Source organism: Antechinus flavipes, chromosome 1 (assembly GCF_016432865.1).
Source record: "Antechinus flavipes isolate AdamAnt ecotype Samford, QLD, Australia chromosome 1, AdamAnt_v2, whole genome shotgun sequence".
NCBI classification, from domain to species: domain Eukaryota; kingdom Metazoa; phylum Chordata; class Mammalia; order Dasyuromorphia; family Dasyuridae; genus Antechinus; species Antechinus flavipes.
In genome coordinates, this window is record NC_067398.1 from 299,042,433 (window position 1) to 299,066,680 (window position 24,248).

Sequence of the window (24,248 nt, forward strand, 5' to 3'; positions counted from 1 at the left end):
GCCACTAAACTGACTGAGAGAAGATTTAAACCCTGGACTTCCCAATCACTAGTCTAGTTCTCCAACTATTGAGCTACTTCATTTATTTTAAGAAAAAAAAAGAGAGAGTTGGTCTAGATGAAATTTGAGGTACATTCCAGTGCTTTAGTTATGATCATAAGATATATGTTACTGGTAAATGTGATAATAGCAATCTTGATTCATTTCTCTTTACTAGACGTCTGCTATGCATTTACCACATTCCTGTCTGTTCTGTAATTATCTGGCAATGTTTTCATTTTTCTACTGAGAATCAGTTCCTTAAAGATAGCATGTTTTTGTGTCTTTCTTTGCACACCCCAGCCTTTAGCATAGTGCCTGGCACATTTAATAAATGCTGGATGAGCACACAAACAATCCCTGTTTGCAAGGTATTACGGAAGTTTGTTTTTCCTGATTGTAGGTTTAATAGTATCTAATAGCTGCCCAATTTCTGATTTTCAGCCAGTCCTTTGGTCAGAAGCACTCAGGTAACAGAAAAAACAACTCCATCTGCATAGCTGCCACTAAAACTCACAGCCCGGAGGAGTCCACTAGCCCAAGGCTTAAATAACTAAAAAAAAGTGTGGGTGGGTAGGTGGGTGGTAGGTGTGAAAGCAGGATGGATGGAGGTGCCCGAACCTAGTAAACTTTATTGCGCAGGCGTAAACTACCCCCTCTCTGCACTCCTCCCAGCCCCCGCCCCGCCCCCCTCTCCCCCACTCCACCCCATTCCTGAGAGCCTGGCCTCTCTAGCCAGTGGGAAGATGCTACGGTAAAGGCGGTGGGAATCGTTCCGAACGTGCTCTATGGTTGCTGCGGGGGGCGCACCAATGGCGTAGTACGCCCGCACTTTATTTCCGGAAGTGAGGTCTTCCGCCTCGGCCGCCGCGGCTGGGGGTCGGGGTGGGCAGCTCCGCCTCGGGAGCTGGGGGGGGGGATGCTCTGGTCAGCTTGGGGCCGACTCCAGCACCGCGCGGTAAGACGCTGGGGCATTGCGAATGAGGGAGGGCAGGAGGCGGGCGACAGCGGGGGAGGTGGGAACGACAGCCGGAGAATCCCTAGCTCTTGGAGGGCCCCGAGATGGCTAGACAACGTCATTTGGGGATCGCGGCAGTGGGAGGCCCGCGCCTGAGGGCTTTTTCTTCAGCGAACCCGAATTCCAGTATCCTCGTGTCGTTTCACTGTTAACCCCTCCTCTCCTCACCTCACCCTTTGCAACCGGGGCCGTGCCTCAGGGTGAGGAAACCCCTGCAGGCCTATTTCCTCGGGGCACGAAATCTGAAGATAACGGAAATCCCCTCTGTGGGCCAGGGGAGGAGGGCGTAGGGAGCTCTAGGAGTTTGGTGAGGGATAAAGCCCCACCTGGTGGAGAGGTGGTTGGACCTGGTCACCTCGAATGTGTTCTGGGGTCTTATCCTACTCCGCTAGCCATTGCTGGAGTCGTCCGCAGTGTCAGACCCCCAAGGTGCCGCGCAAGTCTTTTGGGGCTACGGAGGGTGAAGCGAGAGCTGACCTAGCTGAGACTCGCTTTTCCCTCTTCGAGGACCCCTCCCCGGGGTTGTTAAAAAGCCCTGGCTCGGGGCGCCGATTGGCCCGCCCTTTGGGGGTGACGTCACGGCCCCGCCCGGTCCGATCGAGCGCTTGTTTCTCCCAATGGCCCAACTAAAAGCTAGACCTGGAGGGCATGTGCTGTCCTCACCTAGTTTGGGGTTTGTTTCTACTGTTGAGGCTGAAGGCCCCTAAAGGCTGTTGCTGCTTCTTCTGAGGTCAACCTTGAGTTCAGTTAGAATATTTAATACACCCAGTCCTGGAATTCCTTCCATGACACCTCTAGTCTGCAATGATTGTAATCTCAAAGGAATCAAATCATTACCAGAAATATTCATAAATCATTTAATATTGTTCTCTGCTTGGCATTTTCCCAAGGTTTAAGGCAATTATTGTTATAATTTATAAGTACTCTTAAATTCGAACTTTAAAAGATTTTTAACATTTTTGTGTGTTCTGGACCACTTTGGCAGTGTGGTGGAGCCCAGGATCCTTCTAAGATCATGCTTTAAGATGCATAAAATACTGAGAACTACAAAGGAAACAATTATATTGAAGCACAGCTATCAAAATATTTTTTAAAAACAACTTCCAGAATCCAAGCTTAAGAACCCCTGATCTAATTAGAGAGTTAGTTCACTGAGTTTGCTGTACCAGAAAAACTTTGATGGAATCATCAGTGGAATCAGAACTTGGAGGCTCTAGTCTTTTTTTTTTTTTCCCTGAGGAAGTTGGGGTTAAATGACTTGCCCAGTGTCACACAGCTAGGAAGTGTTAAGTGTCTAAAGGTCAAATTTGAACTCAAGTCCTCCCAACTTCAAGGATGGGGCTCTATCCACTACACCAACTAGCTGCCCCTGGAGACTCTAGTCTTAAAGGATTGTCCCACACAATCAAAAAGCAAAGGATTATCAAGGAAGAGTTTCTGACCTTTAAAGTTGAGATAGCAAGCCAAAACCCAGTGACCATTTCTGAGAAATGGAATTGTGTGTTTTTCAGTTTGGAGAATTTTAAAACAACCTAACTACATGTATATTTGAATTTGGAAAATAGAGCCTAGAATATGTTACTCATTTGAGCTTTAGTTAGCTTGCTTTGTATTTATAGAAAGTGGGAGGGCCAACTGTAGCATCTTCCCACAATGCACATGCAATATTATGATTTCAGTTTTTTCTCTATCAGTTCTTTTTCCATACATTTATTTTTCATTACAAGAACACTAGAAACAGAGCAGTAGCTTTTTGCACAGTGCTTTGCATGTAACAGTATGTGGCCTTTTCTTAGTAAGGAATTTTTAAAAATTTGTGCTAGAAATGCTCAAAATTTTAGATTAGATCAGTACACTTAGCCACACACCTACAATCTTAATATTTGTTGAACTGAACTGAAACTTTATTGGTGTTACACATGTGACAGTTTTGAAATTCAAAGAAATGCATTTTTCTCTGCACACTGCTTTGCAGTTTGCATTAGATGATTAGGAGCCAAATCTATCCTCTAGGGTCTCTGTGTGTGTTTTCCAAATGCTTATGTCATGGGACTTTTTTTTTTGTTATTTAATAACACAGATGTCAGTGCCTTTAATTTTGAAAGTCTCTTCTTGGGCATTAATGGATTCCCATTTCTGTTACTATAGCTGTCACATATTCTCTGATCAAGGAAAATGTTGCTGCAGAAAATATCTAGTGATATATCTACTAGGCTTGCTATCCTTTATAATGAGCAGATTTAGTGAGAATTCCTGATTTCCATTAAGTTTTAGCTAAAATCCCATCTTTACAGGTTACTTTTTCCAACTCCTCTTTATTCCCTCTGTTAAATTACTTCATATTTATCCTGTGTATAGTTTTGCATAGTCTCCCTCATTATATAAACTTCTTAAGAGTACATACTATGTTTTGTCTCTTTTTATATTTCCTCAGTGCTTAGCTTAGCACATAGAAAGTTTTTTAATAAATGTTTATTGATTCATTGATGGGTCTGTATACTCTACAATGGGAATCTGAGAGATTGAAGGCTATAAAATTTCTTCCTAAAAGGTGAGGCATAAAAATAGCTCATTTATGGATCCAGCCATTCTGGAGAACAATTTAGAACTATGTTCAAAAAGTTATCAAACTTTGCATACCTTTTGTTCCAGCAGTGTTTCTGCTGGGCTTGTATCCCAAAGAGATTATAAAGGAGGGAAAGGGACCCCCATGTGCAAAAATGTTTGTGGCAGCCCTTTTTGAAGTGACAAGAAACTGGAAACTGAATGGGAAGCCCATCAATTGGAGAATTGTTGAATAAGTTATGATATATGAATATTGTGGAATATTATTGTTCTGTAAGAAACGATCAGCATGATAATTTTAGAAAGGCCTGGAGAGACTTATATGGACTGATGCTGAGCAAAATGAGCAGAATCAGATCATTGCACAGGGCAATATCAGTATTTTACAACAATCCTGATGGACGTGACTTTTTCCAACAATGAGATGATTGATGCCAGTTCCAATGTTCTTGTGATGAAGAGAGCCATATATACTCAGAGAGAGGACTATGGGAACTGAGTGTGGATCACAACACAACATTCTCACTCTTTTTGTTCTCTTGCATTCTATTTTCTTACCCATTTACTTTCCTTTTTGATCTGATTTTTCTTGTGCAGTAAGAGAATTGTATGTATTTGCATATATTGGATTTAACGTATGTTTTAACATGTTTAACATATATTGGATTGGGAGACAGCTAGATGAATAGAGCACCAGCCCTGAAACCAGGAGGACCTGAGTTCAAATTTGGCCTCAGACACTTAATACTTACTGCCTGTGTGATTCTAGGCAAGTCACTTAATTCCAATTGTCTCAGCAAAAAACAAAAACAAAAAAATGTTGGGTTACTTGCCCTCTAAGGGAGAGGGAGGGGGAAAGAGAGGGGAAAATCTGAAACACAAGGCTGTACAAGGGTCAATTTTGACAAATTATTCGTGCATGTATTTTGAAAATAAACAGCTTAAAAAAAAAAAAAAACTCACATTGGGGCTATTGGTGAATGGAGTACCAGCCCTGGAGGCAGGAGGACTTGAGTTCAAATTAGGATTCAAAGACATTTAACATTTCTTAGCTGTGAGACCCTGGGCAAGTCACAACCTCAAATGCTTACAGACAAAAAATAGCTTACATTTCTATAACCTTCCTTAAAGAATTGTCCTCAAAACAAAGTTTTGAAATGGTTTAAAAAATGTTATTCCCTTTTGACAGCCAAGGTTTAGAGAATTTAAATGACTTGCACTTGGTCACATGGCTAGTATCAAAATTGGGGTTAGAATCCAGGTTTTTTTGGCTTCAGCCACTTTATGTCTTTATATTTCTGCTGCTGTTAAACTTAGCATTCCCTTAGTTATCAGCTACTTAACATTCGTGTAGTAAAATTGTTGAATTTCATTTAATTTGATTTCTTATAAATCTGGTGATCAAGATTTTGTATAGGCCAAGTCAAGAGACAAAAATATTCAAGCACCAGAGATTAAATGACTTTTATTTAATAGTTACTTTTGAAACTTATCAGGGAGATAGACTAGGAAGAGAACATAATGAATAATAGTAGTAAAATTTGATGATAGTGATAAATTAGCAATATAGTTTGCAAAGCCTGAGGACTTTCAGTTTTTAAAAACCCTTGAAATCTAAAGTGCTTATACTGACTAAGCAACTTTTTATCAAAAGGGAAAAACAAGTTAATTTCTAATTCTTTTGTTTCTTTAGGGACTGAGGAGATTGTATACAATTGACATGACTCATCCCATTTTTCCCTGGGACCTTTTCTTTTTAAAACTCACCTTACATTTTTCTCCCTCTTTCTCCAGAAAATGAACTTGCCTCAGACATTATATTTTTACAGTCCTGTCATTAACTCTTGCATTGTTCCTCTTATCCAAAATACTCCTTTTTTTCTCTTCATCTCTGTTTTTTGCTGTCCTTAGCTCACTTCAAGAGCTAAGGAGTTGTCTCTAAAAGAGACCTTTCCTGATTCTCATCTTGCCCCTGTTACTTTGTATTCATTTTGTATGTGTCTTTTTTCTTCTTCCAGTATTATTTTGTTGAGGTTGGGCATTGCTTTGGGGGGTTTTTTTTGGATTCTCAGTATTTAGCAAATGTTTATTAAATTGAATATTCATATTTTTTCCATTTAACCTCAAAAACTGTGGTGCTGAAACAGCTCCGTCTTCCTTGTCTGCGGCTTTGTGGGGTCCTCTTCTCTTTAGATACCATTTCTCTCGATAAGGTCATGAAGTTGGATTTCAAATGTCATTTCTATGTTGAGGTCACTCCTATTTATTTATGTTTGAACCCTTATCCCCAACTGAGTATAGAAATATCTAACTGAATTTCCCATATACATCTGAAGTCCAAATTGGACTGAATGTCCAAAATGGAATTCATTATTTTTTCCTAAACTGTTCGTATTTCCTAACCTTCCAATCATCTAGCTTCATGACTTTGGGTTTGTTTTCAACAGTGCTACTCTCTTTTTTCAGTTCTTATAACCAATTAATTTAAAAGCAAAAAAACCAGAAAGGAAGGAGCATTTTATTTAGTACCTACTCTATTGGGTATGTTAAGTGTTTTACATATATCTCTTTTGATCTTCTAACAACTGTGGGAGGTAAGAGCTGTTAATATTCCTATTTTACAATTGAAGAAATTGAAGTGTACAGAACATAAGTAACAGCATTTTAATAGACAAAACTGCAGAATTTTCTAAGGTTACATAGGCTGTGAGTATTTGGGGACAGATTTGAACTTAAATCTTCCCAATTGTAGGCTTAGAGCTCAATTTACTGGACCTTTGCTCCACTCCAGTTTACCTGGTTTATTGCAAGTTTTTGAATAAGTCTTCTGCCTCAAATCTCTGTCTAGTGTATCTGCTACACAAATGCCAGATTGATATTCTTAAAGCACAGGTCCAATTATGTAATTCCTCTACTCAAGAACCTCCTCCTTGTTTCCAGGTTCAAAAGACTAGGGCATTTTTAAAGCATTTAACAAGTTGGTTCCAACTTGTCCTTCTAGATTTATTGCCCATTACTCTTCCCACATATCCCATGTTCCAACTGGACTGACCTACTTGCTTTCATATTTATGTTACATTCTATCTATGTCCATGAATGACTTTGTAGAGTGAAGAGAAATAATGTGTTATCAAAGGTATCATTATATTGCAGCATAATACAATGATTCACTGTTCCTGAGTTATCAAGTTGTTAGATTTGGCATGCCCAGTGTAAGGAGGCATGGAAATACAAAGTACATTTTGGCAAGATTTTTTCCCCAAAAAATGAGGTGTCCAAATTGACCTTTCTCAAAGCCACTACATAGTCAGGTTTTTACTGTGTTTTATTATTATATGTTAATACTTTTTAACTGTTTAACAATCAAATGCTTGTTAACCAAAGGGAATATTTACACCTGTGGAATTGGCTCAGAATTACACAATAAGAACACGCTTAATTTCAGAGTAGTAAAATCTGATATTGTCATTTGCCATAAGTTCAGCATGTAGCATATAGAGAGCAAACTTCCTGTTTGTAAAGACCTTTAATCATATTGCAGTAGAGTATTTTCAAAAATCAAAAAGCCACAGCTTTTAAATTTAGTTTCTGAATTTGTTACTTCATGAAGCCATACACTTCTAAAGTATACATTTAAAGAGCATAAGTCTAATGCATATCAACTTGAAAGTATTGAAGTGTGAGACAAAAGACCTGTAGGAAGAATAGCTGTAAGCAGAAGAGTACAAAGCTCAGAATGAATATTTTTGCTTAACTTTACAAGTTTATGACATTATAAAATTGTCCATCGAAGTATTCCAGATATTCATTTGCAGATGTCTTGCATTATCAAGTATCAGAAAACTGCAGAATTTCCTAAATGAGATGGATAATCATTCAAGAGTTCAGAGTAACTATACTCACTATAAAAACCTAGGGGATAAAAGTTGTTTTATTCCAGTGGTGTAATGATGCTATGCATATAGCTTAAGGGCACTACTTTTTTTTTAGTATCTATAGGTTGGAAGGTTGGATGATGGATGGTGACTTTAGCTCAGAATTGAACAGAAGAGAAAAAAAATTAGATGCTATTCGCAACAGCCCAGTATTTTTAATGATTTCAAGCATCTCCATAAAACAAAATCTTTTCTTTTTAATACCAGTATTGTTTTGGTGTTCCTATATTGCTTTAAATCATGGGAAATCATAAACTCCAAAGAAACAAAAGTGTGCGCCACACAAAGGACAGTGAAGATTTGGTGGGCCTATAGAGGTTGTAATGGGACCAAAGGCAATAATGCTGAGACATGGGAATGAATCAATCTATAACTCAACTGAAGGTCTTAAAATGACTGAATAATGGAAAGGACTTAGTTCAGCTAGTTCAAAAAAATTTCATTTTATGAATGAAGACAATGAAGTCCATAGAGTTAAGTGACTCAGCCAAGGGCACACAGATAATTTATGGCAGAGCCAGGATTTGAGCATGCATCCTGTGCCACCAAGTTCAGGACTATTCCCACTGTACCAGAAGTGTAAGTATAAACTTTTCCAGTTCCCAAGAATTGGCTAAAATCAAAAAAGTTTAAAATCCATTGTTATTCAGTTGTAAAATAGATAATTATAATTTTCTACTGTACTATGTAGAAAGGTATCTTGTTTCTTGTGATTAATATTTGAAAATACAAGCCATAAAAATATTTTTGTTGTTATGCTATGTATTGTGAGTGGATATGAACATAAAATATACCCAGCATGACTAGGATGGTATTTAAAAGGAAGATCATAGGTATTCTTTTAAGAATGTATATTTCATTTATGACAACTTCATTTTCAGATCTAGCCAGTGTGTTTTTTTTTTAATTTAAGCTTTTTATTTTCAAAACATATGCATGTAGAATGACAGGGAAAGGTAATGCGGAATGTTGGAGGAGATGTGGAAAAACTGGGACACTGATACATTGTTGGTGGAATTGTGAATACATCCAGTCATTCTGGAGAACGATTTGGAACTATGCTCAAAAAGTTATCAAACTGTGTATACCCTTTGATTCAGCAGTGTTACTACTGGGCTTATATCCCAAACAGATTTTAAAGAAGGGAAAGGGACCTGTATATGCAAGAATGTTTGTGGCAGCCCTCTTTGTAGTGGCCAGAAACTGGAAACTGAGTGGATGTCCATCAATTGGAGAATGGCTAAATAAATTGTGGTATATGAATATCATGGAATATTATTGTTCTATAAGAAATGACCAGCAGGATGATTTCAGAAAGGCCTGGAGAGACTTATATAAACTTATGCTGAGTGAAATAAGCAGAACCAGGAGATCATTATATATGTCAACAACAGTACTATATGATGATCAATTCTGATGGACGTGGCCCTCTTCAACAATGAGATGAACCAAATCAGTTCCAATAGAGCAGTAATGAATTGAACCAGCTAGACCCAGTGAAAGAACTCTGGGAGATGACTATGAACTACTACATAGAATTCCCAATCCCTCTATTTTTGTCTGCCTGCTTTCTTGATTTCCTTCACAGGCTAATTATACACTATTTGAGAGTCTGATTCTTTTTGTACAGCAAAATAACTGTATGGACTTCTATACATATATTGTATTCAACTTATACTTTAACATATTTAACATGTACTGGCCAACCTGCCATCTCGGGGAGGGAGAGGGGGGAAAGAGGGGAAAAGTTGTCAGTGCTGAAAAATTATCCATGCATATATCTTGTAAATAAAAAGCTATAATTAATAATATAAAAAACATATGCATGAATAATTTTTCAATATTAACCCTTGCAAAACCTTGTTCCAAATTTCCTCACCTTCCCCTGGTTTCTTCCTTAGATGGCAAGTATTCCAATATATGTTAAATCTAATATATGCATACATATTGATTCAATTATCTTGCTGCAAAAGAAAAATCAAATCAAACATGAAAAAAATGAGAAAATAAAATGTAAGCAAATAACAAAAAGAATGAAAATGCTATATTGTGAATCACACTCAGTTCCCACAGTCCTCTCTTCATCACAACATCATTGAAACTCTGAATCATCTCTAGCCAATTTTGTAAGTACTAATATCTACTGCTAACAATTGGACAACTCATGAATGATAGATTTTTAGAACATCTTATTTTAATTCCTATGTGAATGACTCATCTGTAACCTCTTTAACTGTAAATTCTTGGCCAGCTTTAGTTCCTTGTGGAGATTTTTTTTTTAATAGTATTTTACTTTTCCAATTACATGTAAAAATAATTTTCAGCATTCAACTTTGCAAAACTTTGTATTCCAGATTTTTCTCCTTCTCTTCCACCTCATCTCATAGACAGCAAGTAATGTGATATAGGTTTTGCATATACAATCATTTAAAAAATATTTCCATATCAGTCATGTTGCTGCACATCTATTTGGACAACCTGCTAGCACTTCAACTCAATTTATATGAAATTAAATTCATTATCTTCTTTCTAAAATTAATAATTTTTCCTGAATTTCCTAATTCTGTAAGCATTGTTTTTTGCTAAGCATCCAGATGAAAAATTTTGAATTCATCTTAAGAAAATTCTTTCTTCCTATATATTTTTAATTAAATTAAAAAAAAAATTTAGTATATCTCCCAAATTAATTTTCCATTTTTACTTCTCAACTTTCTCTTGAATAACTTTTTCAGGATCTTGTAATCTATTTGATGCTATTGATAACTTCTTGTTGAATCCTCCTTAAACATTGGTTGGATACAAGTTTATGGCTCCTCATTGTTTATGGATTTAAAAAAAAAAAAGAATAAAGGCAAATTGATTCCCCTTCTGGCAAACTTTGGCCACCATTTAAAGAAGTCAAAGTCAATATCAAATTAAAAAAAAAATAAAAATTATAATTTGTTATGTTCATGAGGCAACTCCATGTTGAAGAGTAAAAAATGGATTAAAAAACAGACATCCAACATTATATTTATCAGTTGCCAAATGGAAGAATATGACACTTAAATGTATCACCAGTTTAGAATATATATTTGTAGGCTTTTATAGAGGAGGATGGTGGAAAATCACAAATAGCATTTTTCACTTTCTTATGAGGCAGTATTCTATCTTAAGGGAAAACAGATTTATGGGAAACTTGGTTGGAGACCCAATTAATACAAATTGTCCTGAAGCATTAAAGGATAAATTGGAAGAAAAGCAAGAAATAGATAAAAAAAAAAATGGCAATGCAATCTTTGTTTGAGGAACAGTGGAATAGTTGTGATAGATAATGCACTGACCTGGAGTCAGGAAGCTCTGAGTTCAAATATGGCCTCAGAAATTTAGTAGTTGTGTGATCCTGAGCAAATTACTTAATTATTTTGCATCAGTTCATCATTTGTAGAATGAGCTGGGGGCAGATAGATGGCAAAATGGATAGAGCACTGCCTTAGAGTTAGGAGGACCTGAGTTCAAATCTAACCTCAGATCCCTTACACTTACTAGCAGTGTGACTCTGAATAAGTCACTTAACTCCCAATTATCTCTCCAAAAAAACCTCATCTAAATAAATCATATTTTAAAAATAAAGTGAGCTAAAGAAGAAAATGGCAAACCATTTCATTATCTTTGTCCAAGAAAATCCCATTTTTGTGTGCCTGTGAAACCTGGACAGTCTATCAGTGTTATGCCAGGAAGTTGAATTGCTTCCATGTGAACTGACTTAGGAAGATTCTGAAGATCACTTGACAGGATAAAATACCAGACACTGAAGTCTTTTCTCATTCTAAACTGCCAAGTACTCCAACTCTATTTCAGAGAGCACAACTCTCTTGGTCTGGCCACATTGCTCCAATGCCAAATGTATGTTTGCCAAAAAATTTATTTTGTAGAAAACTCACAAAAGGCAGGACTCACAAGGTAGTCAGGAAAAGTGATAGACATTCTCAAGGTCTCATTAGCATTTTAGAATTGATTGTGTAGCATGGGAGACATTGGCACAGAAATACCCAGCATGGTGTGCCCTCATCAAAGAAGGTGCTGTACTCTATGAGCAAAGCAGAATTGAATTAGCCCAAAGGAAATGTGAGATGCACAAAATTAGAGAAGCTACATTTGGAGAAATGTTCATTTGGACTGTTGGTGTCCAATCTGTGGCAGAACTTTCCCAGCTTATGTTGCTCTGATCAGCCACAGTCAGACACACTGTAACTTGATTCTAACATGGTGATGCCATTTTGGTCCTCTTGAGTATGAAGGACACCAATCAACCAACCTTTGGGCATAGTTCTCTCTCCATAATGGTTAGATTATTTCACAACTCTACCAACAATGGCACCAAGATCATTAATAATTTAACCAAAATTTTCTTTGTGCTCATTTAGTAGTAACAAGAACTAGACAATATGGATTCTTTACCCTATCAATGCAGATTACAGTTCATCCATGCTTTCTCATTTTTCATGTTTCTTGTCCATGTCTTCTCATAAATTCTTCCTTAAGGATCTATCCAGTGTTCTAAAGGCTTTCCATCTTAAAACATCAGTGCAACAACAACACATTATCCCTCTTTTTCTTTCATATTTTATTGAATTATTGGGTTTTTTAAAAACATCTCTGTCTCATGAACTCTTCTTCCTGTAGAACCCTCTCTCACAGCCAAAAAATAAAAATAGAGTAAAACAAATATCTGGTTGCATGTGGAAATATTTTCTTTTTTTCTAGTTTACCATTTTGCCAAGAAGAGAGAGGCATACTCCATCAGACTTTTGAAATCACAGTGTGTCTCTTGATCTTTTTTCCCCTCTGAGGAATTGTTTATTGAATTGAAGTCAGTATATAACACTTTTAAATTTCTCTCTTAGAGGTTTGTAAATTTTACTTTACAATCATAACAATACTTATCAGCATGTTTTAAAAACTCTTTGTTGAATATCTTTAATAACATCCACCTAAAGGAAATATTGCTATACTTCTCTGATCTTAGTTCTTTTCAGTTGAAGTCTTTTGTCATGGAGTTCTTTGAAGTTTTATAAGTTTTCAAGTGTTATTCTTCTGTCTTCAGAAAAGAATTGAAACAATGCTGATTAATGCATTCTGATTTATAATTTATTCTTTTTTGAGGTCTGAGTTAAAAGGAGTTTTTTTTTTTTAATCTCTTCGTTTTGGAGTTTGATATATCTTGAGGCTTGAATTTTTGGTTTCTTGTTAGGATTCTGACTTTTCTTTTATTCAAGTTGTTATTAAATATTTTTGGAAATATTCTTGAATTGTTTCCTCAGGTCTTTTTCCTTACCTACTTACTTAGATCCTTTTCATCTGGAAAGCTAATTATTATAACATTTGATTATAACATTGTTTGATCTATCTTCAAGTTTGTTCACATTTTCCTGAACTGCTATCCTACCAATTGACTTTATAGTTCTGTTAACACTCTGGACTTGTTGTTCTACTTTTTTTTTAGTTGTTTATTTTTTTATTCTACTGCATTATATTTCATTTTTGGGATTTCCAGTAGTATTTTTTCTATGAGATGTTCATTTCTCTATAATTTTCCCTTTCTTACAAATTTCTTTGGTTGAAATTATGTCTTCTTTAGATTACCTGGTATCCAGAAAAGTTAATGCTTTAGCATTTCTTGAGCTACTTTTGGTGCTGCTTCAACAGGAATAAAGCATATTTTGGACTGATGTTGAAATCCAAATTTTAAACTCAGTAATGAATATCACCTCAGATGCTTTTGTATATCTTTGTAGTGGTATTTTCACTGTAACAAGTTTATTATCTTAGTTCTTATTGATCCCAGGAGTCTGGGGATGATTAAATAGCTTGAGTGTTAGAAAGTAAGAGTGTAGAAAGAGTAGATACTATAGCTTCAGCCTTGTCTAAGAGGATTTTCTTGATGGCAGCTTGTTTTAGTCGTGAACTATAGTTTGCTGGTCCTTATGCAGGGGAATCAACAGCATTAATGAGTAAAGGTTGAAAACCACTTTTTTCTAAGAAGTGCAGAGCATGAAAGGTGGCTCCTTGAGGGGAGCAGATATGGTCCTTGAGCTGTCCTGGATGCCATTTCAGTCTAGGAGCATTTTAGCAGCCCTCAATAAGATCTTTCCACCCAAAAGGACTGCCTGTTTCCTGGGCAGGACCTTTACCCCATCATGTATCTGAAGTCATATTTATATCTAGGCAAAGCCACTGCCTATAACTGACTCAGGTGTCAGCATCTATCAGGTCTTCCACTGCTATACATAAGCCCATGATGTGATTTGTTCTAAGGCTTTCCATCCCTTTCCTCCTCTCCCTCCCTTCCCCAGGGCAAGGCTACCAGTAGGATGTACTGGGCTCTGTCCTGGACTACCAAATGCTGGTCACATATCATTTGCCTTGAGGGCTAGCTTATGTTTCTTCCCAATGGAGCTGATGCTGAAACACTTTGTCTGCTCTTGATATAGGTCATAACCTCATCCAGATTGAAGGGAATAATGTGAGGTTTGACAGCCAGAAAAAGTATATCCCTGTGCTGCCCTCTTTTTTTGCTGCGGTGGGTGAACTTCACACTCTTTTTTTCTAGGGGCAGAAACTGAGCAGGTTCACCACCTTCAAAGAAGAGATGCTTGTCTTCACTTTTTCTAGAGTGCCAGTGATCAGCATTATCTTAATATTCTTTTCATTTACATTATTGTATTGTCTTCATAAGGTGCCTTAGAAACCATCTTCATTTTGCAGATGAGGAAACTGAGCCTTAGGGATTTTTTAAGTGGTTTGGCTGTTATACAAGGTAACTTAAGCATCAAATCAAACTTAAACCCAAATCCTTTCATTCAAAACTACTTTTTCTTCTCTTCAGTTCATTAAGTAAAAAAGCTTTTTTTAAGTGCTGTGAAAATAGTGAGAATTGAGTGAACCATACTGACTCCATCATATGATTCAGTTCTGGTTCTAGCATAATGTCCTTTCTTTTCTAAGGAGTTTTCTCACAATTATACATCTCAAGCAACCCATATATCTTATCTGAAAACTGGTCCCATACTAGTCAATTAGTTAAGCACGTTGGAGAATAGGGGACACCTCTTTTTCTGATTTCAGGGAATTGCACCAATTTCCTTTTCCCTTCCAACTTTAGGAAACCCCTAATCTTTCCTTCAATTAGAAATCATATTATGTAATCTTGTATGCTGATTTATATCCTGTTAATTGTTTTCTTTTAATGACTAAAAGTCTGTTGCTATTGTATTGGTAATCCAATGCCAAGTGAGGAGGTCTGCTTCCTATTTATTATACATTTGGCAATCATTATGCTTAAACCTTTGTTTCCTTAGTCATTTTGGATTTTACCTGTCCTAGTGCCTCCTGTGTGCCAAGTACTGCTGGGAATACACAAAGAAAACTGAAACAATTTCTACTTTTAATGAGTTCACATTTTTTAATTGGAGGAAACACATATAAGAGAGATCACTTGCAGAATGGACATTAAGATCTGGTAATTTCCTAGGGTGTAAGGGGAGTTTAGATGGAGGTCCTTAGAAGAGTCCTTAGGGTTTAGTGGTAGGGCAAATAGAAAAGCTTGATTGTCTCCTCTTACAGAAAGTTGGTAGTTGGAGATTCCATATCCATCAAAGCAGTGTCACTGGCTAAACTTTTCTCACAACCAGGAAGCTAAAAGGGGCTCCATCCTATTCATTAGAAGGAAAAATATTGGTGGAATCTGGGCAGGTTTTGGTGTTTAGAGGAATGAGTGCTTAGTAGCTCCTGTTGACTCCACCTCAAGAGCCAGTAATGAGTTTTTGTTGAGTAGAAGTTAAATTTAAAAAGTGCTGCTGTGAATATTTTTCTATACATGAAAGGAGAGTCAATATTTCTATACTTTATGGTTTTACAGCAATGTATAATCACTTAAAACTAGCATTAAAAAAAATGGGCTTTTGTTTCATAGAGCTTCTTGGTATCTTCATCCAATTTCCCAAATTCACTTCAGGCTACTTTTTTTTCATTCTACAATTTGGAGCCCACATCATTGCCTTTCAGATGTCTGAGATGATTGTCAATGGACTGCATGTTAATTTGAGTAGTATCTATTCTTGCACTTGATTTTTAAAAATTAATTGTTTTATTTTTTCTGTATATTAACTATATGTAATATTAACATGTATATTAACTTTTAAAATACACATTTCTTCATGAATCATGTTGGGAGAGAACAAAAGGGAAAAACCATGAGAGTAAAAAACAAAAACAAAAAAAAGGTGACAAACATACAAATGACCATTATACTGTATACAATATGTTCCTGGTTCTGCTTGTTTCACTCAGTATCAGTTCCTGTAAATTTTCTCAGGACTTTCTAAAATCAGCTTGTTCATCATTTTTTATAGAATAATAATATTTCCATTGCTTTCATGTACCACAACTTATTCAGCCATTCCCCAATTGGTGGGCATCTACTCATTTTTCAATGTTTTGCCACCATAAAAGAGCTTAATTTGATTTTTTAAAAAATCCTCTTTGTGCACAGTAATAGCAAGATTGTGCGATGACTCCTAGTTAGGAAAGACTTGGTTCTTCTCAGTGGTTCAGTGATCCAAGGCAATCCCAACAAACTTTGGATAGAAAACACCATCTGCGTCATGAAGATTGAATGTAAATCAATACATGCTATGTTCACTTCTTTTCTCTGGGTTTTTTTTTTTCCTCTCTCCCATGGTTTTTTCCCTTTTGTTCTGATTTTCCTCTTGCAACATGATTCATTTTTTAAAATGTGTATTTAAAAAGTTAATATACATGTGTAACCAAAAAATAAATAAATATAATTAATAGGAATTTAGTAAGGTTAAATGAGGTAATACGTGTAAACTTTTTAAGAATCTTAATATTAATTTTATTGTTATTATTTTTACATCTTTGAATGGTTATGGCCGATATTCTAGGTAAAATACAAATGAAAGGAATTTCATGTAGATGTGGACCTATAGACAGGTGCTCCTTTTTAAAGAGAATATTTTAAAATAACCAAAAATAAAAAATAATTTTAAAAATCAAAATAAGCATTTTTTAAAAATAGCTATTTTTGTTATGATCATGACAGTATCAATAATCATTAACATTTCAAAATGCAAAAAAGAACCTCCATAAAAGGTTGAATATGAAACTTACTCAGCAAGTTATTGTTTTTGTTTTTTAATCACATATTATCTTTGGCATGGGAATACTAAAACTGCCTTTCATCGTCTGTGTCTGAGTGTTCTTATGCACTCTTCTTCCTCCTTTTTCTTCCTCACTATCCTTGCCTCCTACTCAACTCTGTAAAAGTCCTCCCTTGTAACAAACATACAAATGACATTTTGACTGTCCCATTTGATATCCTTTTTACAATGAGATCCACCAGTATTCAAAAATTATTAGCCAAATTGCCAACAGGATGCTTATTTACCACTCTGAAAATTTTGTAGTGGTCCCTGGGAGACAAATTCTGACCCAAGCACTTTTTGGAAAACAAAAATACTCAGATATTTACTTGTTTTCCATTTCATCAATTGATTGATGAAACTTAAGTAAAGTTTCTACTTCTCAAGGTAAGAAGTGAAAGAAAAACGTCATACTAATTCAAAAGGAGAACAGTAATCCTTGCTAAGCATTCCACTACCCATAGTCATAGAAGACAATTTATGAACTCTTGAGTTGAAGAGCTCCATGATAATCTTACTTGCTTAAATATACCAATCAACAAGCGTTTCTTAACCAGGCACTGCAATAAATACTGCAGATATAACTATTTTTAAAAAGGACATCCTAGAGGCACCTGGGTGGTACAGTGGCTGTAGCAATAGCCCTGAAGTCAGGAAAATCAGAATTCAAAATCAGCCTCAGCTGCTTGCTGACTAAGTAACTTTGGACAATCCTGTGAGCCTCAATTTCCTCATCTGTAGAATGAGCTGGAAAAACAAAGGGCAAACCCTTCAGTGTTTTTGCCAAGAAATCTCCAGATCAGGTCATAGAATTGGACACAACAGAAACAACTCAATAGCAACAAAATGATCATGAGACCATTGTGAAAATATTTGTAAAGTGTTTAAAATTGGCATATAAATGGACCTTTAAAAAAAGTTTACTTCCTTCTTCCCCTTTTCACCTTTTGTCATTCTATTATTAAGACATTGTCTCAGAAGGCATTTAAAAATACACTTAATATTAACCTGGCTAAGGAGGGATGTAATAGTTTCCTGTTTGTAGTTAGCATCTATTAATATGTTGCCTAGGATTAGTTTATTGGTTTGTTTGCATTTCACTTATACAACTAGAATGTAAAACACTCAGGGAATAAGACTTAGGACTGATAAGTATTTAAGATAGAGGCAGCTGTGGAATTGTAGAGGTCAGAAGACCAGGCTTTTGTAACCTTTGGACATTTTTGACTCAGCAAATTAACTTGACCTCTTGATATCCTCAATGCCCTAAGACTCTTGTTGCAAAGAATCTAGTAATCTACATTGGACTTTCCCTCAGCCACTGAAATCTGTAAGAAATGGCAGAGATTTTTACAAACCTCATCTATCCTGATTGATTTAAAGTTTTAGTAATAAAAGCTTATAAGAGGATAGTTTATGATGAGTAAAATGATTTTGGTTAATTCTTGTTTTTTTTTTTCCCTCAGTAAATTGTCTCATTTTCTCCTGCACCTTTTTTTTTCTCTCAGATTTAATGCAGCTCTTAAGACTGAAATAGATATATCTTCAGAATACGGAATGATCTAGAAAAAGATGGAAGACGTTCAGCTAATTGCACCCAACATGACGAGCACTGAAAAAGAGAAACCCATCTCTAGTGTTAGTCGTCAAATTTCTGTTAGTGAATTTTCTTGCCACTGCTGTTATGATATCCTGGTGAATCCAACCACCTTGAACTGCGGACACAGTTTGTGTCGACATTGCCTGGCTCTATGGTGGGTGTCTTCAAAGAAAACAGAATGTCCAGAATGTCGAGAGAAATGGGAAGGTTTTCCAAAAGTAAATATTCTGCTAAGGTAATCCTCAGTCATCATCCAAAGCATAGATAGGTAGCTTTTATAATGACCTTAGGAATAGGAGATATTGTTTGAAAAAGGCAAATTCAGAAGAGGTCTAATTGTTGTTTTTTCTTTTTTTGATCTATTGTAACATCATTTGAAGCTTTAAACCATAAGTAAAAAAGGGCAAAATTTGATTTCTTCTTACCTAGAGGTTTTTTAATAAGCATAAATGATAATTCTGGTTATCAGATTATTGAAACAATTTGCCTTTAATAATGACTTCCTGAGTCATATAAAATAACCTAGATTTTGCCTTTCAAGGCAAATGGTTTAGCCAGACAATTCTTTTAAATAATGGTTATTGGTATGATTATTTCTGTAATCTATGGATAATGCCACAATGAATTAAAAAGAAAGTCTTTTCACATATTATACAGTATATTACACATTATAAAGCAATATGTGGTAGGTCAGTTAATCAACAAGTAATTTCAGTTTCTATAATATCATAAAATTGGGCTTTTAAAAAAATAAATTTAGGGAAGGTATACTTTATTTTCTTTTTGGTAGGAAAACAATCAGGATTAAATGATTTGCCTAGGGTTAAACAAAGTATGTGAGGCGGTTTTGAACTCAAATCTTTTTGAATACAGGATCAGTGCTTTAGCCGCCCATCATAATGTTATATATGATATCTTGGGCAAAGTAGAACTGAAAATCTGGACTGTACTCATTTTATTACTGACTTCACTTGGTCACATTAGTGAGGTAATATGACAAATAGTTATGCATAAGTTAGTGAAAATGCTGTTATAGGTTATGTTTGAAAGACTGTTTTTATCCTTTAGGGGTTTGCTTTTCTTAAACTGTGGGTTGTGATCTCACATGGTGTCTCATAACTGAATATGGGATTATGAAATTATGATTTATTATCAATAATTATTTGATTTGCATACTTATTTTATATACCTGGTCACATAAAAATTTCTTGAAAGTTTAAGTTAAAGCCCTGTTTTACAAGATTTAGTTTTCACTGAACTGTTGTTAGATTCTTTAGTTAAAGTTAAACCAACTGAGCCTACTACATCATGAGCAAAATACTAGTATTCTCCCTATCAGACTATAAATCACTTGGAGTTCAAAGCTTTACTACATATCCATATGAATTGTTAAGTGATTTTGTTTGATTTTGTTTTCTTTTTAGAGATGCCATTGAAAAGTTATTTCCTGATGCCATCAAATTGAGATTAGAAGACATTCAGCAGAACAGTGATATAGTCCATAGTCTTGCAGCCTTTCATAAATATGGCAATGATCAAATTTCTATAGCTCCAAATGCAGGACGAGCAAATCCTCAAAGAGGAGGGGGATTTTTTTCTGGAGTATTGACAGCTTTAACTGGTGTTGCAGTAAGTTTATCTTTTGTCCAATTCCCTCTCCACTTCATTTGCTAATTTAAACCTATTTCTCTTTAAATATGATTAGATCATTAAATGGCATCATGAAAGAGGTAGCCATATATAGCATGTATAGGCAGAAAGATCTGGGTTTGAGTTCTATGTTTACACATTGACTGTGTGATCCTGGACAAGTCACTTATCTTCTTAGTACCCTGTAACACTGTAAGGTGCAGGGTCTATGCTGATCTGCTTTGGCAGAGGGTGTTTTCTCAATGTGAGTTTCGTACACCAGTGAAATTTCAAATCTCATTAAAAAGCCAAACAAAATGAAACAAAAAAGACTTAAATGAAGTTACACAATAAATCACTAGTGAGCATTTAACATTGCTCATTTCAAATAAATTTCCTCATACGTGGAACTTTGGTATACTAAAGCTTAATAGTATTTCTGTATGTGTTATGTTGTAAAAGCCTAAATATTCCATATTTCATTTAAATAGAAAGATACCAGATTAAAGATATTGTTCTGTTTTGCTTTTTGGTTGGGACCTATGATTTCATTGGTGTTAAGAATTGCCAGTGAAGAAACTCCCACAGCCAGTGCAAATTGGTAGCTGCACATCATTTTACAGACTTGGAAGGATGCCTTGCGACACTGAGAGGTTGTAACTTTCCAAGGATCACATGGTTCTTATGTAAAAATATCCCTTAAACCCAGGTCTTTCTGACTTTATTCACTACACATTGCTGCTTCTTCATGAAGCTATATGATTGTCTACCTATCATATGGGATTAGTATTACATCTTCTTCAGGCTTCAGCTGGTCCAGTTAATTTGGTGCTTATTTCAAGCTTATGAAAACAAACTGTACTAATTTATACTAGTAGTACTAGCACAGATATCTTGGTGTTTCCTTGGCTGTTCAGATTCTTGGTGGAATGACTGGCAAATATAACAAAAAGAGCAAAGAGGTAAATAAATATTTTTCAAGGTGACTTTCGATGGTATAACTGACCTGCTTTCATATTAAAGATTTTCATCATCAATGAAAAAAATCAATAAATTTTTATTAAGAATCTGTGTATGACCTCTCAGATTGGCTAAGATGACAAGAAAAGATAATAATGAATGTTGGAGGGGATGTGGGAAAACTAGGATACTAATAAATTGTTAGTGGAACTGACGGATCCAACCATTATGGAGAGCATTTTAGAACTATGCTTTAAAAGTTATCAAACTGTGCATACCCTTCAACCCAACAGTGGTTCTACTGGACTTACATCCCAGAGATCTTAAAAGAGGGAAAGGGATCCACCTGTGCAAAAAATGTTTGTGGCAGCCTTTTTTGTAGTGGCAAGAAACTGAAAACTAAATGGATGCTCACGGAGAATGGCTGAATAAATTATGGTATATGAATGTTATGGAATATTATTGTTCTGTAAGAAGTGCCCAGCAAGATGATTTCAGAAAGCCCTGGAGAGACTTACATGAATTGATGCTAAGTGAAATGAGCAGAACCAAGAGATCATTATACACGGCAACAACAAAATTATACAATGATCATTCTGATGAACATGACTCTCTTCAGCAATGAGATGGATTCAAACCAGTTCCAATTGTTCAGTGATGAAAAGAACCATCGACACCCAGAAAGAGGACTGTGGGAACTAAATGTGGTTCACAACATAGCATTTTTCACTCTTTTTTTTTTGTTGTTTGCTTGCTTTTTATTTTGCTTTTTTTTTTTTAACTGGTTTGATTTTATTTTTCTTGTGCAGCATGATAATTGTATAAATTTGTATGCATATATTGGATTTAACATATTTCTACCATGTTTAACATATTAGACTGCTTGCCAGGGCATAGGGGAAAGGGGAGAATTAAAACACAAGGTTCTGCAAGGGCTGATGTTGAAGAATTGCCCATGCATGTTTTGAAAAATAAAAAGCTTTAATTTAAAAAAAAAAAAGAAGAAGAAGAAGAAGAATTTCTTTGTGCCAAACACTGCTAAGCACATCTCTAAGAAAATGTGCTTTTTTCCTCCCTGAAACTTTGATTTTTCACAACTGAAACATTACAGTTAATTATGCCTTAAACTTGCTGTTATTCTCTTTTCTAGGTGGTTTTACTTGTGTATCACTGGAGCAGTAGAGAGTCAGAGCATGACCTACTTGTTCACAAATCTGTTGCAAAATGGACGGCCGAAGAAGTCATCTTCTGGCTAGAGCAATTGGGCCCTTGGGCCTCTCTTTATAGAGAAAGATTTTTATCTGAAAGAGTTAATGGCAGGTAAGCAATACATTGACATTTTTAAAGATAGTCCACTGTTGTGGTAGATGAGAGCTTTCAGAAGGGAAAAAAATAAGTATAATTAAATTAACATATAAATAAAATCTCGATCCTTTGCTTAACTCAGATATCTCATGGTATGAAAGTGACCCTGAGTTCACCCAAAGACTTTGCCAGGGGAGAGCAAGCTTTGGCAAGTCTAACCAAGCTGGAAAGCTTTTGAATTTAGGCCTGCAAGTGACTTATGTGTCTCATCCAGAGGCCAGCTTAGTTGAGAGCAGGAAGTTTGCTCAAATTTTTTTTCAGCTACAGTAACTCATAAAGACTTCAGTGTATGTGGAAGGGTTGTAGTCTTCATCAGAAAATGGAGTATATACACCAGAGAAATGAATCCTTAGCGTGTTGAAAAAAATTAAATCTACATGTCATTTGTGGATAAACAGAAAATTGTTGAAGTTGCTTCAAAATGGAGACAGACTTAAGCTGCTGAAATTTCACTTACTTTCTCTTGAAAGTCTCCTTATAATTTTCAGCTTTTTTCACAGTTGAAATTCCTGTAAATATTACCTTAAATTGGGGAATATAAGATGGTCATTCTGAATCTGTACTATTCTTTCTTTGTATTTTGCCTCTGTGACCTATCATAAAATGTTCCTAAGGTAATAATACCAACAAAGTGGTTCTCCCCTCCCAGACAAAACAAAAACCAACCAAACAAAACCAGTGGAGCTAGAAGAAAGTCCAGAGAAGATCACCTACGATAATGAATGAGACTGAAAAAACTTTTGTTTATAGACTAAAAGAGTTAAGATGCAGTGACTAAGGCTGAGTCTATAAAAGTTAGACTGGCTTTGGATAGAGTTGAACATTGAATTGTCTACCAAAAACCACATCTACAAAGTATCTCTTGGAGTGTGAACTGGAATAGGACATATATGCAGAGGGGTTACTTTAAGCCAATGGGTAGTAAAATAGAATTAACCCTATGTTAAAAAAAAAAAAACCAAAAAAACAAAAAACTGAGGATGTATTTAGAGAATTGAATGTGACTGTACAAAACTGTACAAAACTCAGAAGTTTTTTAAGATACAACTGCAATCTTTGGATATTGTTCCATGAACTATTTTTATCTATAAGCCAGCCTTAGTGCTAATGTCAAAAATTGAATTTTGTTTTAGATGAATTGTGAGGCTGATCTAGTATAATGACTCTTACGTTTTTATGTATATAGCTGTTTCAGATGATTTGAAATTAATTTCTAATTAATAGGTACCTTTCCACTCATCAAGTCTCTTGTTAATGTTTGCTTTTTTAAGCTATTAGAGTTGAGTAGGCTTATTATTTAAACAAACCACTTAACAGACACCTTGAGCATGAACTAAATGTTATGCTCAACCAAGAAAAGAGCCCTGTCAAGTGACTCTGGGGTCCTGCTTGTTGCTTCCTAAGTGGCCTTTGATACCATTAACCATCCTGAATCAGCCTCTAATCTGTTAGGCTGGAGCAAGCTAGAGACAGAAGAGTCAGATGTCAAAGAGAAGTTTAATTTCAAAGTAAGGGAAACAATTTGCAAGTGAAGTCCACCTTCCTAAGAAGGGGATTCACTTGCTAATGGCAGGGGTAGGATTTTTAAGTGTGAAAAACACAAGCAAACAGTCTCCAAGTTGTTAGGATTGTTAAGCCTTGTGATTGTTCAGTGGAACACAGAATCAGGGTTCAGCATGGCTAGGAGCAGAAGCAAGGCATCTGGTTTGGTTCATTTGGTAGTTATAAGCTCAGGGGATTGTTAGCATGTCAGGGGATCTGATCGATCACTTCAATTATGACATGTCAGCTGTAATCTCAGCTTCCACGTCAGGATCACTTGGAAAGTAGGGAAGCACCTATAAATTTAAATACTATTATCATTACGTATATCATGTCGATTAATGTGAAAATTATAGATCTCATCAATCTCATTACAACAATACTATTCCTGT

General features: G+C 35.7%; 1 protein-coding gene across 2 annotated transcripts in view; it reads left to right on the forward strand.

Annotated features, from left to right (window-relative positions):
- Nucleotides 1-747: 747 nt before the first annotated feature.
- BFAR (bifunctional apoptosis regulator) overlaps nucleotides 748-24,248 on the forward strand; it is a 31,864-nt gene continuing 8,363 nt past the window's right edge. The window contains exons 1-4 of one of the 2 annotated variants that reach the window (XM_051963234.1): nucleotides 748-793; nucleotides 18,269-18,595; nucleotides 19,785-19,989; nucleotides 22,100-22,269. In XM_051963234.1, coding sequence (XP_051819194.1) covers nucleotides 18,333-18,595; nucleotides 19,785-19,989; nucleotides 22,100-22,269 — 638 coding nt within the window. In that variant the 5' untranslated portion in view covers nucleotides 748-793; nucleotides 18,269-18,332. Of the gene's footprint in view, nucleotides 794-883; nucleotides 998-18,268; nucleotides 18,596-19,784; nucleotides 19,990-22,099; nucleotides 22,270-24,248 lie in introns of those variants that run through there. The other variant, XM_051963224.1, reaches the window with a different exon arrangement.